Source organism: Centropristis striata, chromosome 9, assembly GCF_030273125.1.
Source record: "Centropristis striata isolate RG_2023a ecotype Rhode Island chromosome 9, C.striata_1.0, whole genome shotgun sequence".
Classification (NCBI taxonomy): domain Eukaryota; kingdom Metazoa; phylum Chordata; class Actinopteri; order Perciformes; family Serranidae; genus Centropristis; species Centropristis striata.
The window spans coordinates 23,943,035-23,969,633 of record NC_081525.1 but is presented as its reverse complement, the minus strand read 5'-3'; the positions used below and the strand labels follow the sequence as shown (position 1 = coordinate 23,969,633).

General features: G+C 38.7%; 1 protein-coding gene across 1 annotated transcript in view; it reads left to right on the top strand.

Moving 5' to 3' along the window:
* The window catches only part of pde4ba (phosphodiesterase 4B, cAMP-specific a), a 156,811-nt gene that overhangs the window by 110,798 nt on the left and 19,414 nt on the right, over nt 1-26,599 (top strand). Inside the window, exon 6 of the mRNA XM_059340494.1 lies at nt 26,135-26,247. Coding sequence (XP_059196477.1) covers nt 26,135-26,247 — 113 coding nt within the window. The remainder of the gene's footprint in view (nt 1-26,134; nt 26,248-26,599) is intronic.

Below are 26,599 nucleotides of genomic sequence, written 5' to 3'. Positions count from 1 at the left end.
GTCATAAATGTATTTCATATAATACAGTGCTATAAACAGAATCTAATAATGCATTATGGACATGGACTTCACAGACGATGCTGCCAAACTTATTATGGTGTCGGTAGTCCCGGACATTGAGTGTACCCAAACGCAAGTGCAGTGTTTGGAGAACAATTTACATGAATGATGAATTGTAATTACATGGACCGGGGAAAGTAGTGTACTCTCTTCTGTCTCCATGTCAGTCAGATGCATAGTACAAACAGCACATAAAGTACAGTACAAAATGTGCACGATGTTGACCTAGTGCACTTTTCATACCTGTGTAAACACTTGGCTAACACAGTTTAAACCAGCTGAAGCTCCCAGGGGTGTACGTTGTGTTATGCAAGGTGTTCTAGCGGTCACATAGAAACAGCTTTTGTACAGCATATCGACAGAGAAATCAGTGTAGAGAGTCTGCAGATAAGACTGTTTACCTCCAGCCTCTCTCCCTGAGAAAAAGACAGACCCCCACTGTTTGCTCTACACTGGAATGTGTATATTGTACTCATGAACCAGTTCTTAAAGTCTGGCTATGTGTGTTCAGTATGTATCTGTAGATCTTCATCAGTGTCACTCCAGTGCTTTTCTCAGCAGACAGAGCTCCACAAAGCTGCTTTATTGTCTCCTTTCTGTTTAGTGTCGGATGTGTGTGACAGGGTGACATAATGGCATAATGAGGCTGTCGGCCCGGTCAAACAGAGCTCTGTATGGATTAATTCCTCCATGCCTGACTGAAGGTGCTAACATTTTTTACAATTAGCAACACATTTTGATTAAACAGATCAGGTTTGTTGTGTTGGCACTTGTGTTTTTACTGTTCAGGCTTAATTTGACAAATAAGATTTGGGTTATGTTCTGTTTCATAACCACAACATATTTTCCTTTTTAATTCAGCATCAAGCTATTTGGTTGATTGTGTTGTGAAGCCACTGTCATATCATACTTCTGTATGAAGCCTAAGACTCTACGCTACAAGATTTTGGGCTATTTTGCTTCCATAATATGTCTACTTACATCTGTAGATTTCTCCTTGATTTACAAACAAAACAAAACAAGATAATATCTAATTTTCAAATCTAAAGTGGCTTTTACACGGGAGTGGCAGATTGGTGAGATTGTTTTGCTCAAGATTCAACTTTCAATGACAACTTGGATGAGAAATACCCAAAATGCTCCAGAATTTAAGTGTTCTGAGGAAGGTCATGTGATGCAGTTGAAAGCTCCAGCTGAACAGCTCAATGGACCACAGTGCTGAGATTGTTTTGCCAACAGCCATACGTATGTCTTTCGAGGAACAGTGATCCAGTTTTCAGTGGAACTATTTTCTTTTGAAGTGGTTCTGTGGTAACCTGAGATATTGTTTCCGTAAATGTCGAAATGTTAAAAAATTATTTCAGCAGCTCAAATGAAATGATTTTAATCTCAGATGGATATCTTAAAGTCGATGCAGATTAGACCCAAAACTCTCAAAATGGCTTGATACCAACACAGGAATTGATTCTTCTCAGGATCTGTGGTCAGGATGCCACTCCACTATATTTACATGGTAAATAGTTGTTTGCTGTGTTAATGTAAATTGGGAAGTTTAATGTTGATAACTAATAATTTTCAATACATTTCTTCAGATGTTGAGGGGTTTTTTTTTCATTCTTTGAGCCAGAAATCTCCACTTCAGTAGCACTAACATGCAACCTTTTCCAGACTGGCCTACCTTCAAAAACAAAAATACAGGTTGTTTGCAAAATACAACTCATATTTACGTTTTTGACTCTCCTCCGCTAACATCTTGCGGACGTTGTAGTAATGATAGTTTGCGATGCAGAGTTTAAATGTCGATTGTCACACTCAGGGCAGGAGGGGCCAAGGTGGGTGGGTCGAACAGACGTGATTTTCAGCCCGGAGAACTGGGTTGGTGTCCCATGTGAAAACAAAAGTAAATGACTTTTTTATGCAACTTCCATTGTTTACGTAACTTCTGTGACTTCCATGGCTCACGTCACCCTCGTAACTACATCACTTCCGGCACTTACATTTATTTACTGTTTGAACTGTCTTTTATGACGCCTAACTGCAGCCTTTTTTACAACCGCGTACTGTACGTGTATGTTTAATCACGTGTGCTATTTTAAGAACACTCTGTGGTACTGTGAGCTGAGAAACACTCATTTTGACAAATGCTTATATTTGTCGTTGTGTGTATTGACAAATAATCTATTCTGTTGTTTAGGTTGGAGATCTTGTTGGTCTTTTCCTGTCTATACTTTTACAGAGGGCTTTCTTCATTATCATTGTTTTAGAAAGTTAATGTGATTATTCTGGATGAAGCAACTCACTTAATAATAACTGACATGTTATCTCATATTTTCAGTGTATAATGTCTATAATTACAGTAGCAAAACAGAAAATTTGTCTTTTATCAGTTTTTGCTTTAAAACTAGATGTGTATCTAGTTTTTATGGCTCATAAACCCAAAGTCTCTCTTCTTAATATTCACATTTTTAGAGTAGCTGGTTATCATTTCATTAAATGGCAGGTGTCAGTTGAACAGTGTATCTCTTTAAGGAAGAGGACAGCTCATTATGAGGACCCTGCTGTTTCAGAGGTGCTCGACCTCGGGTCATGTATTATCCTCTTCAGCTCTCTATTGAGTGCTCATCTCTCATTTTGACACCCTCGCTATAGTGTGTGTTTATACTCAAATGCTCACTTTGTATTTGTGTGTGTGTGGCCCCCAAAGATTAGAGTTTTGATTTTGGACAATGATCCACTCATAACTGTGTCCTCAGATAACTCAGTGGCAGAGTGCTGCAAAGAGCAAGACTAATGAAGCGGCAGTAGATTGGGCTGCACTTTACATGAAACTCTTTTAGTATCAAAGATTGTGTTACAATTGAACAGTAGAGTATTCCTTGTTGCTCCAAAATAATCTGGTGCAGGCTAAAATTTTTTTAACTTTCAGTCAGCCTTTTCTGCATATAATGCCCAGTGATCACACAATAGCAAAAAGCTTCAGCTAAGCTAAGCTGCTGCTGTTATATTTCTGAGTAATAATAAATTTAAAAAACACCACAGTAAGTAGGATTTTAACAGATTAAATTAAATCTGCTCAAGTTTACACTATAATACTTGATTATTAAATGGCCTAAACCTAAAGGATAACAAAGTCAGTTGTATTATTTTTGTTATTGTTATTATTTATATATTTAATAGTAGATATTCAGGCTCTGTAGGATTTCTGAATAGTTTTTCTAAATAATTGTAGTCAATTGTGATCAAAAAGTGTAACTTGGTGCTCTTAAACAATATTCAAATTTGAAAAGAGGACAAGAAGTCAATATGCTAAACAAGTGCTGTGTCTAATTTTCACTTAATAAATTACTCCCACCACCTGACCTTGACGTAAATGCATGACACTGCCATGGTACACGCCCAGACAATACTTACAAACAAAAAACATTGATTTCCATTACACAGAATTATTATGTAAGTTTTATGTCATGACATCCTCCATAAATCTAGCAAGGATAATTCTGGAAAATGATTTGCCTGCAACCAATCATGGCTCAGTGTCTTTGACACAAACTGAAAGTCGGACCACTTTAATTTATCCCTGAACCCTCCTCTGGTCATTTATCTTTATTTTGAGAAGTCCGGAGCTGCAGCATGGTAGAATTAACTCTTGATTTATTGTTTACGTGTGAAAGTTTATTCAGGAGCAAAGGCGGAAGTACTCTGGCATAGCGTGTTGTTATAACGCCACAAAAGAGAGAGGTCGGGGTTAGGGGTGGGTAAAGCCTGGGACTTTGACAAGAGAGAACGATGTTGGCTTTCCCTTTCCAAACCATATCTGAGAAGCTTTTTTTAATTCAAAAAACCTTTTTTGATTTGTCCAAGTACACTTTGTCCCTAAACTTAATCATCTACAAGGCACTGGTGCTAACATATTTCATTTAGTTTGGAGAACTTGTTTTCTTGTCATTGATGTCTTGACCAGTAAAATGTCTGTGTGCACATGCCTGAGAAAGAAAAAGAGATGACGAGAGAGTTGGCTACTTTCCCTTTCATTTCCATCCGTGGTAATCCTTCCGAGCAGCCACAATGCCTGTCCAAACATTATTACCATCACCTCCACTATGTGTCACACACAGAGAAATACTCTGGATCCATGTCCAGAGTTCAGAAGACAAGCGGGAATCACGGGCCAGTATCAAACCACAACAGCCATCAAAGTGCCTCCCACTCTCTCTTTCTCTCTTTTGACTTCACTCTGCCAATAGCATGGACTCGCTACTTCGAGATGTAATGTGTATGCAACCCTGGCTACTTTGACAAATGCACGTCCCTCTGTGTGTTCACATACACAACTGTGTTTACTGAATCCTTGTTTGCCCACCTTGCATCATCAGGAGAAGTTGTGAGTCTTCATGTACTGTTTGCAAGTGAAAGCCTGTCATCAGTGTGTGTGTGTGTGTGTGTGTGTGTGTGTGTGACAGATGTGGCTATCTGTATGTTTGCTCTCAGAGGGGAGGTGAGGAATATCACAGCCCTCATACAAACCGCCTGCTCTCCCGCTCTGCTTTCAGATCTAACCGTTGTTTATATGATCCGACTCCTGGAGACAAGGTGACGTCATTACTAATAATATTTTCTACCAGAGCTTCTGTATCATACAGGTTACAGTAAGTGTTTGTCTGTGAATGCGTAGCAGTGTAGGGTAAGCTCACCTCTTACTCACAGCTTACTGCAGGCCATCACCTGTCATAAAAAGATATAAAGATAATTTATATGATAAAAAGAGGTTTCTTTTTACTTGTTGTGGAGACTGGGGTGTAAAAGAAAAGTTGATTTAAAATAGAAGTTTTAATCTAAACCACACAGCAACCTTTCTGAAGTTAGGTGCTAAGCATGAATTTGCAACAACATTTAGTAGATGTCAGTTTAAAAAGTTAAAGAATAAAAAAACATGCATGTGTTAAAGGCATACTATGCAGGAACTGTCATTTACTGTTTGTAACAGCCTTTTCTCCCGTCAAAAACGTTAATATAGGTCGTGTGTACAGGCAGCGAAAAATAAGCTAAGTCTCCATATTTCACAGTCTGCTGTAATGTGTCTTCCGCCATCTTGCTGACGTAGTGATTGACTGCCAAGCAAAGTTTTAAAGGGCAGATTTCTGCAATTGGATTAGGTAGGAGTGGTGAATAGATGGAACAAGCAGCAGATTTTCCCCCAGGAGAGTGGGGTTCGTGTCCCGTGAGGTAACAAAAGTAAACCATTTTTAACTTAAGTTATGTTGTTGTATGTTGTTTCCAAAAAACATTGGTGGCCACAGACATAACAACCGATTTATATACAGGATTCAGTCAGGAGACAGGACCAAACAGTTTGACTTCAGATAATATCAAACATGGCAGCAGGCTGTTGTTGTCAGCTGATTGTATGTTCATATGGAAAACGTATCTCTCCAATATTGCCCAACGCTGAAGTTTCCTTTTTATTCATTCCGCTCTACTCTCCAAACCCAGGCAGAAACAATGTGTTGGCATGGCTACACATCAGTGTCAGAATGAAGATGGATTTTCTTTTTTTTTGTCAAACCAACACACAGAAAACCAGCAAATCCTCACACTGAATAAGCCACAACCACAGGTTTGTTTTGTGGGTGGATTTTTGCTTGATAGTGGCTGAATTCATAATCAAACATATGCCTTTTAATGATCTGTTGATAAACGTATTGATTGATTAATTGTTGCAGCTTTTAAAGCAAATACTGTGTTCAACCTCTTCAACGTCACGACTGGTGGCAGAGGGGAAGATCAGTCATCTTAACAGAGGTTCATGTACTTGGTGGAAGTTGTGTGATGGCAAACACAGAGAAATGGCAAAGCTCCTGAAACAGAAAAAAAATACATTGACTATTTTTCTTTGTTTTTCAGGCCTGATATTAACCTGAAATGGTTACATAAGTACATACTTAATGCACTCTTCTGTACTTTGCTCCTTTCCAGGAATTTGGTTCTTTGTAGTTGGTGATTGATGAGTTGGCATCTGTTCTAACCCTCAGAGGGAGAGGGAGAGAGAGGGAGAAATAGGGAGAGGGACAGAAACGTGGCGAGGGATGTGTAGACCCATTGGTACACTGAAAATTTGTTGCATAAGATCTAAGCCTATTACCACATCATGATGGAAAGACACGCTTATATGTCAACACCACTCCCTTGCTCCTTTTGTCCTTTGGACCACTCTGTTAGTACTGCTCCAATTAGCGGTTTTTAGGCTTTTCTTGCATTGCTTTTATTGGTTTGATAGTTGCATAAGATTATTTGATATCAATAGGCAGATGGTACCAAATGGGTGTGACCAGCGTGTAAAAGTGTAAAAAACTTGTTTGCCGAAGTTGTTTGTTTGTGACTTTGGATGGTATCATCTGTTTACGAGTGTTTAATCAGATGAGAATGCAAATAAATGGGCCTATAAATTCAAGCAATACAAATATGTACCATCTCTCCTGTATATGTATGAAATCATGATGTTACATAAGCTTGACACCTGGACTGGGTTTCATCAGCTTTTTGTAAATCCATCATTGATATTGTGTGTTAAGTCCCTCCTTAGTTTTACAACAAGCTAGTTTTATTCTACACTAGCAGCAATAAATGCTAGAATTAAACTTTCGAATGAAAAAAGATTTGTGTTTCGTGACTTGCACTGGACGACAGTCATCGTATCAAATCAGCCTCACTGTGAGATTAATGATTGTGACTGACCCAACAGAGGCTACCCCGAGTAAAAACCTGTCTGAGTTGAATGAATGAGCTCGGCATAACAACAAAGAGGTTTCTAATAGGTCAACTTTAGACACCCACAAGAGAAAAAACGTAGAGAAATCTTCAGGAATTAGATTCAATTGGTCAACTTATAATTGTTCTCTATCAGAGGAAACAGCTGATCAGATGAGTTAAATGTTCACTTTATCAGAACTTATTCAGAAAAAATGTTTCCATCAGCTGTTAAGCGCATTAACTATTTTTTGGAAAAAAGACAAAAAAAACAGAATCTCCAAAATGGGCATGGAAATTTGTTGATGGAAACATGACTTATGACCACTTATTTTTGTTGTTTTTGAGCCGTGCTGGAATGTTCCTAAATTTTACTTTGGTGAGCACATCAGAACCAACTTCTAATAAACGTAATGTTTCTTTATCTCCAAATGTGTGCCTATAATATTTGATTATATTATACCTGTTGTTACAAACAGGGTTTATTTGTGTGTGAGTGTTCACAGCCGTCTCCAATAAGACAGCATTAGGTCACCTTTCACCGTCCCCCTGCCCCCAAACTCTCAAGTGTCAGTCAGGTGTCCAGAGAGGGTTAAGGAGGGTTGGAGGTTTCCATACACAGTGACAAAAAGGCTGGCACAAGCATCCATCTATTGGAGTCTCACTGAACAACAAGAAGGAATATATTTCCAAAACAATGGCTGTGTTTTCATTCCCCTCTACCTCCAAAGATTTTTTAAAAGTCAGACATAAGCTTCTGTTGTGGCAGTGGCGAGTTTGTGGTTTATTTGAAAGAAAGTAATCCCGGCGTTGAAATGTGGCCAGAGACGACAGTCCTGACCCCCTGCTTTACACGTCTCCCGTGTCATAAAGAAGCTGCAGTGCCAAGTATTTACCCTACTCAAAGCACACTATACCCGCTGGCACCGACTCCCCGTGGCTCCCAGCCAAGGGGAGATCCAGAGCTGAGTTTTGAGAAAACACCTACTTGCTTGTGTGTGTGTGTGTGTGTGTGTGTGTGTGTGTGTGTGTGTCTGTGTGTGTGTCTGTGTGTGTGCGTGTGCGTGTGCGTGTGCATGTGTGAGGCCTGATGAAAGGGTTGGTTGAGTCAGCACGATATCAGTTATTCCACCTCACATTTGATTCTGCTTGTTGATTTGTTTCTTTATCAGTTAAGTGAAACACAAATACTCATTTCAAAATCTGATTATCATTCTTTATTAGGTGGATAGAGCTCATTTGAAATGTCAGCTCTGTTGCATTTCCCAACTTTTAAACAAAGCTTTCAACAGTCTCTCTTTTTATGACTTTGCTCGAGCCCAACGAAAAAATATTTAGACAAATGTCACTTAAGGTCATGACTTTTGTAAAAACCGAATCAGAGAACAGTAGTTGATTAAAGCCTAACTTCCTGTCTCCCTTTATACCTACTCTGCGATCTGAAAAAATAAGGCTTCATACTGTATGTCTGCGGAAAACTGCTGTAATTGTGCATTAAATAAATTAATGATGAGGCACTGAAATGCTTCATCACATTTGATCATCATTTGACTAGAGATATAAACTTTTTTTTCGGCACAGTAAAATTTTTGTCACTCCTGTGAGGGCAAACCAGGTTTCACACTGTTTGTCAGACTGTCTGTAGTCTACCACTTGTCTCACAATGTAAGTCATGATGTCATCCAAACTCTGGAAAACAATCCTCTCACATCTGGTGTCAAGAGCAAACAGTCTGAGTCAAGAATCTTCAAGAGGCTCAATGAGCATTTGACTCAAAATATCCATAAATTATTTAAATTGTTATTATCTTCTTGTTATCTGCCAGTCATTTATATTATTGTTTCCTTTTTTATTTAACTTCCAGTTTCTAACATATTTGCAGTTGCTTACAAAAGTAACTACACTTGGTTTTTATAATGATAATATGGATGCAGTGGTGGAGGTAGTCATATCCATTACTGGAGTAACAGAACTAATATAACATTGTGAAAGACTCCACTACAATAAAGTCCTGCATTTAAAACATACTTAAGCTAGAGTAGAAAGGTAGCTGCACCAAAATGTACTTAAAGTATCACAATCAAGCTTATTAAATTACTCCTGACCAATGTTATCATTCAATATTTTCCTGTCACAGACATATTGGTATCTAGAGGTATCAGCGTATATCTACACGATCACCCATAAAGTTTGAATAAAATACTTTTTATCTCTTTCGATTAAATGATTGTGAAAATGTGATTTATTATTGATAGATAAGGTGAATATTTTCTCAAAACTGTATTAATCAATCTTTATGGGTTAGGGTTACCGAATCTAACGATTTTGTTCCGCATTAATGGATTAAAAACTAAGAGAAAAATAGACCCCGACCAATGTTATCAGTCAATATCTCCCTGTCACAAACATATCGGTATCTAGCGATATCAGCATATATATATATTTTGTCCAGAAAACTGTGGTGTTAGCTTTTTATTTTATTTTAATTTATATTTTTTCCCAGGTTTCACTGATACTGATGTAGAATTGGTTGACAATATAAAACATTGAATGTATAATGGATAATATTATTAATTGTTCTTTAATGCAGTTTTTTGTTCACGACAGCAGCCTTTTGAGTTCCTTTGCAGGGTCATATCAGTGCTAAATAGTTGCATAATGCACTTGGAAAATGTTGATTTTTTTTCCTGTCAGTGTCATAAAAGTCTCAAAAATCACATCAGTCAGGCTCTAGTGACAAATGCTAATAATAACAAATATTAAATTCAAAGTTCCATGAGAGAGAAAAGCAAGCAAATCTTTGTATTTGAGAAGCTGCAATGAGAGAAAGGTTGCAGTTTTTATTCAAACAGATCAATAACTTTTCAGCTGACCAATGTGTCAGCTCTAAATACTGTATATGTGTTTGAGTGAGGGCATTTGCAGGCAAGCCACTGAAAAGCATTCACAGTACACTGCCACCAACACACACACACGTCAGTTCAAACTAAATCAGTGTCACTTCCCTCTTTCAGTAAAAGAGAATAGCTCTTCATAGAAAGGGGTTTATTGATTTCAGTTTGGTTTCCTTCTTCCTTTTTCACACACAAAATCTGTAAACACGAATACACATTTCCTTCTAATATGACCTCTTTTCCCTTGAATCAGTTTCAAAGGTCTACACCAAAGTAATATTTCAGTCTCTGTTAGTAAATATAACGAATTTCCAAAGACCAGTCAATATGTCACTAGTGTTAGTGACGACTGAAGGGCGAGCAAATGAGTATCATGTGGAACGATGAGCTATTTCAGCCTGCCATGACTCCATTCCACTTGTTGTTTTGATATTTAGTTTGACTGGACTCCATGACTCCATGTCGGGTTTTAGCTGCGACCCGCTACAGAGAGAGACTGCAGGTTCAGAAAGCTGGAAGCATGCACTCTGCAAGTATTTGAATTATGCCATTGACGTCAGCACAGTCATAAAGTAGACGGCTGCCCTTCCCCTGAAGTATTCCCTTGCCAGCAGGCCTGTTCAGCCCGGCACAGATGGATTCAAACGCTCTCTGCTTCACAGACCGGTTCTTTTGTTTGGGTATTTGGGAAGCATTTGGACACCCCCTCCTCCCCTCCCCCACCAAAAAACACCACCACTACCGCGCCCTCTTTGTGGAACAGGACAGAAAGCTGCCTTTTCAAAATGAACACAGCAAAAAAACAAAAAACAAACTTCAATTAAAATCCTCCTGATTATTATCAGCAAAGACTCAAAACAGGCAAACATGGTTTGTTTATCATTACTCTGCATTAGCGTGGCTGATTTTTGGGCAGAGGAGGGATCCAGATATATGTTTTTCTGAAACTGCTGTTAGGGCCGTGAATGCCACATGCCCATTTAGTTGTTTCTTTGGGGGAAACTTGTTTTTAATCTTGATTCAATCAGGAAGTTTCATTTTGCAAATATGGACAAACACAATCAATCTTGTTTTGCCTGCTCACCAGTGCCAATAGTCTTTATTGGCTCAATTTGATTTTATTATGTGGTCTGGGATACACACACACACATGTGCGTAGATACCCTGACACACCATGCTTACCCATCATGAGGAGGCATGCTGTGTCGAGGTCATTTGAGGTTTGTCTCAGCTGGTCTTCATATGTTACTGGAGACACTAATCCTCCGTTGCACGCAAACCCCTTCGTCATAGAACCCCTCTGGTGCCTTCACTCGCTCCGCTCATCAAGCCTGCTCCGTTCAGACCTGGACCAGCCTGGCCTGGCTCCGTTTCAAGGCCTGCACACTAAATAAGTCAAGATAATCTTAATAAGACAGTCATGTTTTTCCTGGCAACAATTCAACAACAGCTGGAAAAGTGTTGGGCCCAAAATGATTTCTTGCTTGGCCTCAATAATGTGTTATTCAGATATCAAAGCCAAGTAACAGAAGAAGCATGACACGTAAATGGAGCCTGACTAATTACATATCAGCACACTAAAGTTGTTTACTTCCTCATTATTAGAAATGAAAACCTGTAAAAGTGATCCAAGCCCTGGTTTAGAAACCTCGGAATAGCTGCTGCGCCCTTCATGTTTTCAGGATGTAAAATAATTCAACTGGTCACACCTGCAGAAATGGTTTAGTGGCCTAAATACCTGATTTGTCTCATTTAAAACATTCAAATTGACAAAGACCAGTTTTATACTTCATCCATAAGAGACTCCTTGTTGATGTCTCCCAGGACAAAACAGTTTTGTATGTATGTGTCTCCTGGACGCTGCTGCTCTTTTATCAGTCTTGTGACATGTATGACATGAGAATAACAGCATGTGTGTGTCATAGGAACATGTGAGGTAACATATGAAGTAACATAACCAACTAACAATCTCAAAAATTGCATAATCCATGCATTGTAGGTCACTTACCACTCTCTCCTTATGGCTGCACTGTTTGTTGCTTCTCATTTATTTTGGCTCACTATTTAAAGGAATAGTTCTACATTTTTTTTAAATGGGCTTCCTTGCAAGAACTCAGCAGGCTCCTCATAGTATGTCACATAGGGATGGGTACAGAATTCGGTACTTTTATAGGTACCGACCGAATTCCGTCGGTACTACCGAGTACCGATTCAAGTAAAATCAAACGGTACCATGTTTCGGTACCTAAACGGCATTACCTTTAAACTGATCATTGATTTCAACCTGTTTTCATTTGACGTCTTGATTAACAAGCGTGCTGACGATCGCACTATTTTTTTATTTACCTCCTCGTCTGGTCCTGTCTGCTCACCGCGGCCACTAGCCACTAGCTGCTGCCCTCTTCCAACCCGGTGCAGAGACGAACAGCCGGCTCTCGGCCTGCTCGCCGCCAGCTGCTATCTCTCCAATGTCTCTACCCGGGCTTGGCCTTAGTCTGCCTCCAGATTGGACCTTCCTTACTCCGTTTGCTTTCTCCATTCTTCTGTAGATCAGTCATTAACAGCTAGCAGCTAGCTGCTGCATCTCTGGTCCTCCGCTAAAACTCCGATCTTCAACTCAGGAATATTACCTGCCACTTTATTCCAAACTGCCTCGCTGAAATTAAATCCCTCAGACTCCTGCGTCATCCTCGATATGGTCACAGAGCAGCCCGACTCAACTTTGTTTATTCCAACCATGCTATGCCCACAATACTGTCTGACCGGCGCTGCGCCGCACAGTTGCACTTGCAACCTTTTTTTTTTTTTTTTTTCTCCGTGCACTTGCCACCTGAGAGCGCTCCTCTGCATTCTTTGATAACACTCCAACCTTCATGTTACAAAATGCACGTTCACTCAGCAATAAAGCACTGCTCATCCTGGATTTTATATTGTTTTGATATATTTTTTAAAGTTTATATTTTCAAATGCAAAAGTACCGAAAATTGGTACCGTTGAGTACAGATACCGATTCCCAGGTACCGGGTATCGGTACCGTATCGGTTCAAATGTGAATGGTACCCATCCCTAATGTCACATTAGATATTTCAGTCACAGCAGTAAACATTCATATGATCCCAGCTCATGCATATAATAGTTAACACAACAAGCATTTTTTTGCCATTCTACTGCATTGAATTGCATTATTTGAAGTACATAAAAGGAGACCTGATGGCACTGGTACAGCAACTGGATAAGCACTGACACCTTGGAATACATGGCTAACTTTGCCCTTCAAGGAAAGAGAAATCATGCAAATGTGTCTGGGATTTTATTTTTTGTTGCAAGAAAAGGGACAGGGAAATCTGGTAATAACAGATTGATTTCTGAAAACCTGCTAGACCTGGTTTTGTTGTCCACTTGCTTTTTGTTCATGGGTCTCAAAGCATTAAATTCCTGCATTTGAGAGCATCAACAGCAACATTTATTTCCAAAATTATAACCTTGTTACTAAAGATAAAGAGACATAACCAGACATAACCATGAAGGTACTATTATACTGGTGTAAAGTATTACAGTGATTGTTTTGTGGATGATCCAGATACACAGAAAAAAAAACTTACAGTTTCATTTTGATGACAGAAATCTCAGAAATGTATATCTAAAAACCTGGGGAAAAGCAAAGCAAAAATCTATATATGACTTATTACCACTATTTAAGTGAGAGAAAAAAATCAGTTTTTTTGTAATGTAGCTGAATTGGCCCATAAGGTCAAGCTGTTCTGCTCTTCTTCTTTTTTTTTTTTTTTTTTAAATTGAGTTTGACTCAGTTTGTGATCAAACTTTTTTCTCTGACTGAGTCGGGTCCAGCAGCAGCAGCTGTGTGCCGCCCTGTTCTGATTATGTAAAGGTTTTCCTGATGATTTTAGAAATCTGTCCTCACCCCTGACATCAAATCCACCCCCACACCAACAACAAACCTCTGTAATCGTAACTCGAGACGCTACTTTGAAACCTAAAGAGAAAAAAAAGCTGCATCGACCGCGACAGTAGTTTGGCTAACTGGGTTCATGGCTCCTCTGATCCATGCTAATCAACCCGAGGGGCAAATGCCAGTCAGCGTGACAATGAGGCCCTTTCAGAGCCCAGTCAGTACTGTTGCTCTCAGTGTGGGAGTTCAACTCAGGTAACACAGACAAAGCCCCGTCTGTTGCTGCGTGTTTGTGTGTATGTGTACACATGTTGGGAGTAAAAGAGCGAGAAAGAGCGAAGGGGAGGTGGATATGTGAGAGTTTATGAGAGCTGGAGTCAAAACAGATGGAGAGAGTGCAGCTCAAGGACAGGACGGTGTTACACTCGCAGGTCCACAGAGTTGCTGATTGGACAGACAAACCGGCCTCATTGACGTCTGTCTGTTTTATCAGTGGGAGAGAGAGCGAGATGTAGAAACAAAACATTTAAGGTTTTCTCGACAGAACGCGATGACCGGTCAGATAGTAGTGAAACTGTATGTGAGACTGAAGCAGACGGCTCGTGCCTTGATGAACCTTCAGACCCTGTGATGATGTCAGACCGTCTCTAAGTCTCCACATCATGCTCCTCACTTTAACCTCCCACGTGCATAAACACTCTGTATCTGTGTGCGTGTGTGTGAATCATGTGCAGCGTGCGTGCAAGTGTCCACATCTAAAGTGTGGGGCATGACTTTCTCCAGTAAAACCATTTCAAACTACTAGATAAGCAGTTAAATTTTGACACAATAGGCCTTTGTGCGAATGAAGCCCCATTTCAGTGGATTACTGCCAAATTACAGAGTTGTTCCACAAAAGTCAAATCCTTCACTATCAGTCTCAATAATTGAAAATGCAGCTCTTTGTGCTCAATTAATCAGACAGTGGAAACAAAGTCAGTCGGCTGACAACTATTTTTAAAAATACAACAAATGCATCCAATCCAGAATCAGTTTGAACATGAAATATGTTGTCTTTGTACAATGTTCAATTAAATAAAGTCATGGAAAAAAGTATTAGACCACCCTTGTGTTCTTCAATTTGTTTTTCATTTTAATGCCTGGAACAACTAAAGGTACACATTCTGTTTTATTTGTTTTAGACAAAGCCGGTGTTACAGAAAAATACAGCTAAAAGATAGACTTACCTAATATGTAAATATAATTATTGATTTTTTTAGTTAATTTTAACTAAAATTTAAAACACAAGTCTTATCTTTAGAGTTCTCCCGACCACTCTCGACTAATTTTGTACATATTATCTAAGAGAAGAACAAAAATTACAAATCATTGAACTAACTAAATTAATTGTTTACTTATTTTTATGCCAATCATTCATTCGTTTTTTTTTTTTCGGCTTTTGTGTGTTATATGTGTATTTATTATAAACTGACTTTATTTGTTTTTTAGACTGTTGGTTGGGCAAAATTAAAGATATGGACCTCATCTTTGGCTTAAGGAAACTGTGACGGCCATCTTTAGGCCAAGTGTTTCTGACATTTTACAGACCAGACGGATAACAAATGAACTGAGAAAAATAATTAATTCATGAGGGATGTAGTTACCAGTTACAGCCCTATTTTGTGCACAAAAACTGAACTAAAAAATAGCCATTCTAAAGGAAAAAAATCTGCACTCTAAGCAGGATCACCCGAACACCTCGAGAAGAATAAACCCTGTTAGATGGAGCTTTATAGTCAAAACATTCAGAAGTGTAGGCTCACATCCTTATGAACTCCTGTTCCATCTAAACTCAAATTCCCACAACCTGAGAACTTTCATTTTTCTCACTCCACCTGGATTTAGACAGTTTGATTAACACAGCAGGGCCCTTTTCACTGTTAGTCCAAGGATTATTGCAGGGGCTCTGGTATCACTGTCCACCCTTAGGGAGTTGTTGCGTGCTACTCAGATTTATGGCTTTCTGTGTTGCTTTCCCACTGAGTTCTACAGTAAATCAGACAGGAATGTGTACATGTGTATGTTATAGAAAGGGCAGGAACACGATGTCCAAGGAGAGTTGGGGGCAAGAACCCTAAAGGGGTCTAACAGACACAGAAGAAAAGAATGTCACCCAGTCAAAGCCCCCTTTTTCTTCAGGTTTTTGCTAATTTTATTAGTTTAAATTCAAGGAAAAGAGCCACAGATCAGACACAGAGTCCCTGAATGTGCCCAGAAGTTTAGAACGAGGCTCACCTGCAAACAGCCGAGCAAACATTTCCTGCTGAGTGTTGATTAAAAAGTTACTTTTGTCCTGACAATTTAAAATCATCTCTCTTTTTTCCAGTGATTTTTGATTATTTAACCTTAATTTAAAAGGAATATTTCCAACATTTTTGTACGCTTTCTTTTTGAGAATTAGATAAAAAGCAACGCCCCAATTTTCTCTAACGCCCAGTACACTTTGTAAAATATTACGTTGTTTTTACATTTCTTACTGTTGTATGCATTGAATGATACATTGGGGCTCATGCAGCAACATTTTCTTAAATTTCCCCTTAAGAAGTCAACTCCAGATTCATCAAGTAATAACCATCAAAATCTGCCCTTTCGCAGGTGTGCTGAAAGATCAATCCCACTTGATCATAATTGTTTATTAGCATAGGTAACTTCCACTAAACAATATTTAAAGACATTTGATGTGTCGTGTACAAATTCTCCGGCCCAAGAATTGGAGACATGCATCCAAAAAAAGACTAAAAGAAGAAAAACTGTAGTAAAATCAATGTGCTGTTACTCTTTATCAGTGTAAAGTTACACAAAGTAAACTATTTTTTGGAGCATCAGTACTGGTGTTACAGCCAAAAAGTAGACTTATCTAAATTGTAAATATAATTATTCATTATTTACAATGATATACATTTGATTTTAATCATGCATTTTTTTTTCTTTTTCATTTTTTTAAATTTAGAATATGTATGTTGCTCTATGTTTGACAAACATTTTGTGAACTTTGAAATGAGATGTTTTTTAGTTTCCAGCAAAAATAAGAAAACATTGCTAAATATCAGAAATCAATGGGTCCTAACTCAATAGGAACAAATAATGAAGACAAACAAAATTAAGAGAAAACTTGGGCACTCATAAAATATTTTTTTTGTTGTTGTTGCTTTGTTTATTTTAGCTTTAGACAGTGTGAGGCTAGCTGTTTCCCCTGGTTGCAGTCATTATGCTAAGCTAAAGTAATGGATTCCTGGTTCTGGCTCCATACTTAATGCACAGGAATGAGAGTGGTGTTGACCAACTCATTGAACTTTCAGCAAGAAAGCAAATAAGTACATTTTCCAAAACGTCCACAATTCTTTTAAGCATAAAACTCCGCTATGAGGTTGGTGACCTTCATGGAGACTTGGCCACAGCGACCACATAAAAAGTTGTAGACAAAAGAATACAAACCAAGTCAGAGAGACAAAACATGAGTAAAACACACAGAATGACTGGAAACGGTTAAAAAAGTTTAGAATCTAGATTGATACAAATCTAAAATTTAGCATGTTATCAGCTTCCTCAGTTTGATTTCCTCCTGCAGACGCATGAAATTTGTCTGTGCGTTACAACAGACAGCAAATTAACTTGTAGCTGTGACATTGACAGTATGAAACTTAAAGCAGTTCTGCTTTAGCCTAATTTCCACATTACAACACATCAGAATTCTTAATCTGTGAGTCAGCGTGCAAAATGTGCACCACATGAAAAAGGCACCAGTATGTTTTTACCAATACTTCTTCCCAGAGAGATACATTTCCCAGTCATGGCTCCACTGAAGCTACAAAGTGGTGAAGCATGTGCAAATCTTCCATTGCAACAGAGAGTCCAATCATTTTTTCTCTCCCTTATGTTTATAATTCACAACCACAGGGCAACAAAATCCTGATAGCATCTATTGAGACATTATTTGTATTCCGCCTCCCTGTAAATCAGATAAATGAGCTCTAATGAAACACAGAGTCATGATGTCATTTTGTCACTTCTCAGAAGAAGCGTTTCACGGCCTCATAACGTTTTCCTAAAACCCCAAACTCCACCACCCTTCTTCCCTCTTTTCACAATACTTGTCAGTGATCGATTTTGCAACGCCGTGCATGTGAAGTCATAGAAGTGGAGGAGCAGCGCTGCCTCACCATACCATCTCTGATCTTTGATAGGAAGTGTTGTGTAACCGCTCGGAGGGTTTCAGGTCAACGCGTTCTCTGTTTCTTGTAAAGCAATAGATGTCACAAAAGAATGGCTCCCCCTCTGACTGTGTCTCTCTCATTCAGGAACCTGGCACTGCTGCCTGCCGGCCTACGTCAAAGTTTGGTTTCTCTTTAAGTGTTTGTGGTCTGCTTTTGCCACTTCACAGGAAATCTGGCTCCTCAGGCTTTAAAAACCTACATGTTTACATCACACTCAATAAATATGAAGCAGAAATTAGTATGAAAGGGTAAAGCAGAGATTGTCCCATCATGGCCTCTTATCCTGTGTGTGTGTGTGTGTGTTTATATGAGCGTGTTTGTGGCTGTAAGTAATCAACACTGATGTTTGAACCTCCACCATCCCATATAGATTTCTGCTGGTGATAAAGCGCTGCAGCCCTCCTACTCTGCTGCAGCGAGCATCACATCACAGGCAGGAAACTGACTCTATCCCCACGAGAGGATGACAGATGCAGCTGTCTCACACACACACACACACACACACTCGCACGCACACGCACACGCACACACGCGCACACACGCACACGCGCGCCTGACGTCCTTTGGGCCCTCTTGTCCTTAAATAACCTGATAGCAACATATGCCACATGCTGTATATGTATTATATATTATATATATTATATAGTAGGTTAGACATTTAGGAAGGCTGTTAAAATCAGGAAATTTGGAGCAACTACAAGAACCTATAATTTTGTGTTGATTTGGGCGGCCCCTGTGGACAAAATCTGTAGTATTTTAACCCTCCTGTTATGTTCGTTTCTCAGGAACAGCAATAATGTTCGTCGGTCATTTTGATGTTGTATGTTAATTATCCAATAGTGTCAAAAACTAAAAAATCCCAATAAACAATGTTTATATTTCATTGATAACTCCATTACTAACAATTTAAATCAATATTTAGTGCAATGGTGTTCTTTACCTCACACAAGATAATTCATTCGTTTTTCATTTAAAAATGCATGTTAAAACTTTTTTAATCTACATTGAAAAGACCTAGATATAAAAAACAATGATTTTACATGACATACATTTTTTGATAATTTTATTTTACATTATAATTGTTTTTTCTTTTAATGGAAAAAATACTTTTAGCTATTTTTTTTTTATTTTTAAACTTTGAAATGGGTCAATTTGACCCGCAACATAACAGGAGAGTAAATAAACACCACCGTGTTCTTTACGTGCACACTTGTGCTGATCTTTCTTTGGCTAGTGTGTGTTGTTTTATGTTTTTTCATAACATCCATTTGCATGATGTACAACGAATGAGGTAATGTTTGCTTGTTTGTGGATGTAAGATTAATAACTGTAATCTGACGATGGTGAACCAAAGTAAACTTGTTTAGTAACCAATGTAAATTCATATCCATGGTTGTCCCATGCTACATCTATTGGCTCTTTTTTTATTGTTGTTCTACTGTCATGTCTTTTCTTTTTTTCTTTGCCAATCCTGTCACTGTATCAGCTATAACCACGAGATATAACATCAAAAATAATATCTCTAATATCTATATATAGCGCATCACTTGAACACCTGCTATCAGAATCTAGAATAAAAGCAATGATATTGATATTCTGTGTTCTTGTTTAGGATTTTATTATGTATGTACACTGGCTATAAAAAGTATTCACCCCCCTTGGATGTTTCCGGTAGCTTAGTTTGTGAGAACGGCCAGCTCCAGGCAGATAATACTTTTTATAGGCAGTGTATATTATGATCAATCTGTTTTTATTTTTTTTTTTTAGATGATCCAGTACATCCACACATTTTTTTTTATGTTTTTACTGAAGAATTTCGGGTTTGTATTTGTTTTTATTTAATTTTCTGTCATTGATGATGGTGCAGTTAAAAGTGTAGGGAACACTGTATCTCATCATGGCAGTGAGGCTTAAACTAAACTGAATATTGACTCTAGAGAGATTGACTCTGTCGGCCCGGTCCCCCTCAGCTGGAAAGTACATGAGACATTTCTATGTACAGTGCACTGGTGTATCTGGCTGGATACATATGTAGTTGTGTGTTTTCCTGTCTGGCCCCTGTGGGACAGTCACTGTGGGTCTGAGCTCTGATCAGAAAGGTCCTTGTGTCGGGGTGGAGGCGGTGGAAATCCCCTCTTCCATTGTGGTGCTCGTGTGTATGTGTGTTGGCTTTTGAATGCTGTTTCCCTCGTCCATCTGAGGCCACGAGAGCTCAGACTGCTGTAACTAAAGTAATTGATGGTATGCAGTTAACACACATGCTTCCTCTGTATAAACAAGTGAAAATATGAAAGCACGTATTTGTTAGTAATAATCAGGGAGTTTTTAACCCTAATTTCTACTAATAATACTGTTTTTCTTTTTCAAGCAGAAAAAAACATGATTTTGTGTGAAATGAGCCTGAAGCAACTTTGTATCCCTTTGGAATACAAAGTTATAGTTTTTAAAAAATAATAATATGCTGGGTTTTAGTTAAATTAATAACTATATAGTTTTAGAGTAGAAATTTAACACAAAAACATTTTTTTTAAATCAAGGCATAAATATTCTCTAATTTTGAGCATTTTGAAATGAGTCCTTTCAGAATTTATCACCCTTTATAGGAATTTATATTGTTTCAATACTCTTGTCTATAGTACAACTTATGTCGCCCTTTAATCCTGCTGATGTTAATGGTAACTAATAGAGGTGGGGGAGCCTGCGGCTCTTCTATTTGGAGTTTGCATGTTCTCCCCGTGTCAGCGTGGGTTCTCACCGGGTACTCCGGCTTCCTCCCAAAGACATACACTTAGGTTTAATTGGTGACTTTAAATTGCCCATAGGTGTGAATGAGCATTCTGTATCTATGTGTCAGCCCTGTGACAGTCTGGCGACCTGTCCAAGGTGTACCCCCCCTCTTGCCCAATGTCAGCTGGGATTGGCTCCAGCTCCCCCGCAACCCGAGTGCGGATAAGCGGATAAGGATAATGAATAAATATTATTATGGTCGCCAAGTATCAATATTTAGCGTCAGTATTTTCGTTGTTTTTTCTGATGGCCGTTGTGGGATTTTATGAATATACTGAAGACACTGGTATCATATGAAACTGGAAGATCTAAGCAAGGATATCATGTTGGAAAGTAGTAAATACCGCTGCATTTCAAAAAAATTCAGAACAGTAACGCTTAAAGTTGAGGAAAGTTTGAGAAAATGCTGCAGTTGTTGTCGTCCATACATGTCTGATATCAGTTCAGTTCAGTTTGACTGAATACTTTGTTGGTCAGTCTGTGGGTTTGACTCTCATTGTGGATAAATAAAAAGACTAAGGTGAGATGAATAGACTGAGAATTTTCTCTTATTTGACAAAACAATTATTGATTGAATTTAATTTTGTGGACACAAAATGCAGTTAAACAGTTAAATTGCAATATATTGTATCGCAATACTCATCATATCGCAAAATGCTTAAAATACAGTTATATCGTATCAAGACTCAAGTATCGGGATGAAATGGTATTGTGGGGCCACTGCTGATTCACACCTCTATAGTAACTCATTTCTGATGGCTGCTATGCCTCTTAGCTGAATTAAAAAAGGGCCTGTTTACTTGTCGTCACCTGCTTCCTGTTTTCCTCTGAAGTGAAGTATATTAAATAAAAAAAGATTTGATTGAGAAATACCTGATTCGCAAGATTTGATTGAGAAATAAGTGAGAGTCAATGTCCAGTTCTTCCACATTTAGCACATAAATCTTTGTTTTTTATTTGACTGGTGGTAAAGACTGACTGGTATTGGTTCTGCTTGCCAGCAGGGCAGGGATCAGAGTAAGACTGTTATACAAGCGCCACAGTTAAGTGGATCTGGCACCTACTGTAACTAGAGAATGGCTTTAGTATGTGGGGACCCACAAGAAGTTGGCCTTGTGACCAGTTTTAGGTCCTGACTCACTAAACCAATTTTTACAGCACTGTACCCATTTTTGTGGGTTCTGAAATCAAAGTCATGAATGTGGTTAAGAGCCCAAGCAATAAATCGAGCCATTCATTTTCCCCGATGCCACCTCAGAACCATACACATAAACACACGTCAGTATGTTGATCACATCAGCACGCTCTCGCCCCGTACTGCAAAGTTCCCTTTGGAATCAGGGATGGTTGCTTGTAGTCTTCTTCCTCCCTGCCCCACATTCCTTGGGGCATTACCAACACAACACAACAGATTTGTGGAAAACTGTGAAACCCTCGCCGTCTGTGTACGACATTACCCGTGCAACATACTGGGCAGCAATTACCAAACTCATCTGACCCAGAATCTAAAAGTTAACTGATTAGGCTTAATGTATTATCCGGCTTTAACATGTGTGGAAAAATATGTGTCATTGACTGGTTGAAGAGCAAAAGTTACCTCTCTAGCCTAAACCAAAATATGCACCAGCGTCTAAATGCAATTTACTTTAGGGGGTGGTTCACTTCATGAGCTGGTAACTGTGAAACAGCTGACACTGAGGAATTTCTTCATACCAAAATACGATCTAAAGACATGGACATTTTCATAAATTATAACTTAGTTTTGCCACCTTGAGCGGGACTGAAATCTGGTCTGTCCCATGGACTATTCCTATGTTAAACGTTGTTATGGATTCAAGAAAAAACTTGTTCTGAGTGCAAATCATGGATTTATATTAACCTTCAAATGTTACCTGGATCAGCCTTGCAGCCAATTTGACCTAGTGGCCATTAGGGATGGGAATAATTAATCGATGAACGATTTATGGTCTTTAAGAATTTGGTCAATAACGTAGAATTTTTAATCGATCTGTGTATTTCTTTATTTATTATTTAAACTATGACTGCGTATCAGTACTCACTGAAACACGGCCGAGTGTTCAGTTCTGCAGCCGTACATGAATAAGCCAATGAGCTGGGAATTAAGTTGGATAAAGCTATAATTTGCAAACTGAAGGTTGCAAAACAATTATAAAACCCACAGAAAGTATTACAAGAGTATTAATTTGAGCAAAACTAGTTTACTGTATCAAACCTTGCGAGCATGAATTACTAGGTTTAATTTTATCCAGAACTTATTTAAACACAAAAACACTTAAATATACAAGATTACTGTGAAAACTAACCTCATGCCTCTTTGGGGGCTAAAACATAAAAACTGTTGCAGTATTTTGAATCAGCATTATGTGAACTTTTTTGGCAAGTATTAGGCATTCATTTTTATGAATGATTTTAAGTGCACTGTACTATTTATTCTTGAATTGAAGAACCAGATATGTTTAAGACACTTGCTCATCTGTTGCACTGATGACTCAGCCTTGACAGAGTCATGTTTATCCAAGCCTTAGATGTGCTGTGACTGCCGTTCACCAGAAAATGACCAGGACTTCTGAAACCCTTGTCTGAAAAATCCACCCATCTCTACTCAAAAGTAATTCTTGAACGTTTGATCCCCAGCAGTACAGAATAACAAAAACAACCTCATCATTCACACTGAAGTTACAGATCATTAAAAGTGTTGTTATAGAACTACTTTTTACCATGACGGCATAGGCTAAAGATTTTTTTTTTTTCATGAGCTCATAAACATATCCATAGAGTAGCAAGGACCACTTGTGTTACTTTCTGTCAGAGCAGAGTTTAAAAGTTCAAATGAGACGTGAGAAGTGTTTAAAGGAAAAGGACCTTTCTATGCTCTTCAGAAACACAAACCACCTCAAAAGTGTTGAGAATACGGGGAAGAAACATCTCAAATGAGTGTAAGCCGTTCTGACATCAGGCACTTGTTGAGTTAAACTAAACACACACACACACACACACACACACACACACACACACACACTCCCTCTCTTTCTCTCGCTCCCCTCACCAGAGTGAGGGAAGGCGGTAGGCAGAGCGCCAGGTGCCTCTCATGTTTGGGAGAGCAAACAGGCTCATGTCTTTGATGGCGAAGAGATCAGAGCAGGGGACACATTCTACGTGGCCACGTTAAGGTCGCCGCAGTGCACACCCTGCTGCCATGTTGTGCTCTGCAGCTAGGAGACCCAGAGTATACACAATGCAGGGGCAGCAGACCAGTGTGTGCGTGTGTGAGTCCGACTCCACAGGCCACCTCATCACAACCCCCCCTCTGCTTTCCAACCTTGACGTACAGTTGTAGTTTTGAAAAACAGTTTAACCGCAGGATCACGGTTGGAATATTGACTTTAAACTCTTCGGGCAAGAATATTTCAGCGGTGGCTACAACACTGTTGTTTTTCTCAATATCTGATCATGGATACTCTGCAGTGAAAATAATCATTTAAATTCTAAAGGAAAAGTCCCTCACTATTGTGAGTTACTATAACATGAGGGGGGTTATACTAGTGGGAAATAAAATTATTTTCCTGACAGAATTTAGAGTCTTGAATTTTGTAGATATTAGCTTATAATAAAAGACTGGACTCAACAGTTTTTCTTTTTTTTTTTTTTTTTATTAAGAATTTTAAAATGCTGATTTAAGCATGACACACCATACAATCATGTCACACTTCCACAATTTTATCTTCGTATGAGGTAATGTTTTAATTTCTGTTATACTTCTGTTGCACTGCAATCACTTTAAGGGATTTTTGAAATACATCTTTTAAGTTATTATTTAACATTTAGCTGAAATAATCAACTTTTTTTTGTGGATTAAGTCTTAAATTTCATCTTGAAAAAAATAAGCCCAACTGTGTAAAGATCTGTTGCTTTTCTTTCTCTTAGGTGATAGAAAAAAAGTGGAAAAAAGGTGATGTCTTCAAAAACATTCAGTTTCCTGACATTTTATTGATTAAACAATAAGTAGATTCCTTAAAATATCATTGGCAGATTCATCAAATAATTAATTCTTGCAGCCCTAATTTAAGAACTGTAATTGTTATAATAAAGTATATAAGAAAGCAAAAAAAAACAGCTACCAAATGTTTTACAAAGAAAAGAGAGCACCAGACACAATCACACAATGGCCTACACACCCTGGCTGTTACTTAATATTAAGGAAATATTGTTCAGTTCTGGTAAAATTGATACCTAACCCAGTTCCTGTAACTTTTGTCTCCGGGCCACATTTGTATCTGTATTGTGGTAAGATTTCTAACCTAACGTGTACAAACTGCAGCACAGTAACCACACGTGTCATCACAGCAGCTGCTATCATCATTTATGCACCAGATTAAAAAGACAAATGTTCTCTACTCTGCATTGACTCATTAAAACATCATATGCAACCTCACTGGAGACTGATGGGCCTGTTAGAAGTTTGTGTCAATCCCGGGTCAAACAAAACTGTGCCACTGTTTTCTAGTGTGGTTTTGGTTCATAGTCAATAATCAGATTTGGGGTGTCAAGATGTACTGGTACTCATGATAATTGTCTTATTTAAAAATAATAATAATAAAATTAAAATATATATATATATATATATATATATATATATATAGTTAAAAATACACATATGATAATATTCCAGCAAATATTAAATTATTTATGTTTTTTTCTGTTCTTGCTTTGTTGTGTTTACAGACTACACTACACTTGAGTATAATTCATTTGCCACAAAAGAGACAAAAAACACCATAACAAAACAATTTCACTGATAGTTTTTTTTTTCAGATTTTCTATAGATATTGCAGTATTGCAATAATATTGATTTACCTGGAGTGAATATTGTGAAGATAGACAGCCCCAAACCAGATGTGATTAGACAGATAACATAATGTTACTTAACCAGTTGCTTGTTTTAGTATGTATGTATTTGTCTGTATGGTTGTGAGAGAATTATGTGTGTACAGTAGATTTACAGGTGTCTGTGTGCTTCCTGTGAGGTGGGTAAAGTGCATCTGTGTGTGGCGAGGATGAGGGGGTGAAGGGGGGCTGAGGGAGTATTTGGTTTCCTGCTCTGAGTATGTGTGTGTGTGGGGGGGGACTTCATGTAAATGAGGCGAGGGCCTCAGAGTGTTGGGTCACACACGTATGCACAGGGAGAAAAGTTGAGTGTGACAGCGAAGTCCTTGCTTTCCGTCACTCTACTCTGCTGACAGCTGTGATTCCCGCTAGCTCCCCACAGCTACACCTCCTCATGATGAAGGAGCGCTGCAGCCGGGTGCCCCCTCCTCAGCAGCAGCAGGAGCAGGAGCAACAGCAGCAGGCACCCCGAGCAGGACCCGTGGGTGGATGTTGCCTGGGAGTGGCTGGGCAGCGCTCAGGCTCCATGTGTGCAGTCTGTTCTGACTGTGTATCTCTGTGTGCCGGCTGCTTGTTGACAGATGAGGCGTACCAGAAGCTGGCCATGGAGACGATGGAGGAGTTGGACTGGTGTTTGGACCAGCTGGAGACCATCCAGACCTACCGCTCTGTCAGCGACATGGCCTCCAACAAGGTAAGAGAGGTTGCATGGTGTTTTCTGTTTTTATCTTTGTTATTCTTTTTCTTTCAATCCGATAAACTTTTTTTGAAAAATGCTCCACTGATTGAAAATGTTTACGCAGAAAATGATCTGAGCGGCACTTTATTCTGCAAGGAGAACTGTTCCTTCAATTTACAGAATCCAGAGATACTGCAGCCGTAAACATACATGAACTTAGCATGACCTTGGCAAAGTCAACAGTATTAAGTGTCTGAACATGCAGAGAAGGAATGAGGAGGCTGGTCTGGTAGAGGCTGCAGCAGTGAGCGCTGTCAGGTTCTAAAGCCTGCACACTTGTATAAATAATACTCGATGTTCCTTATCA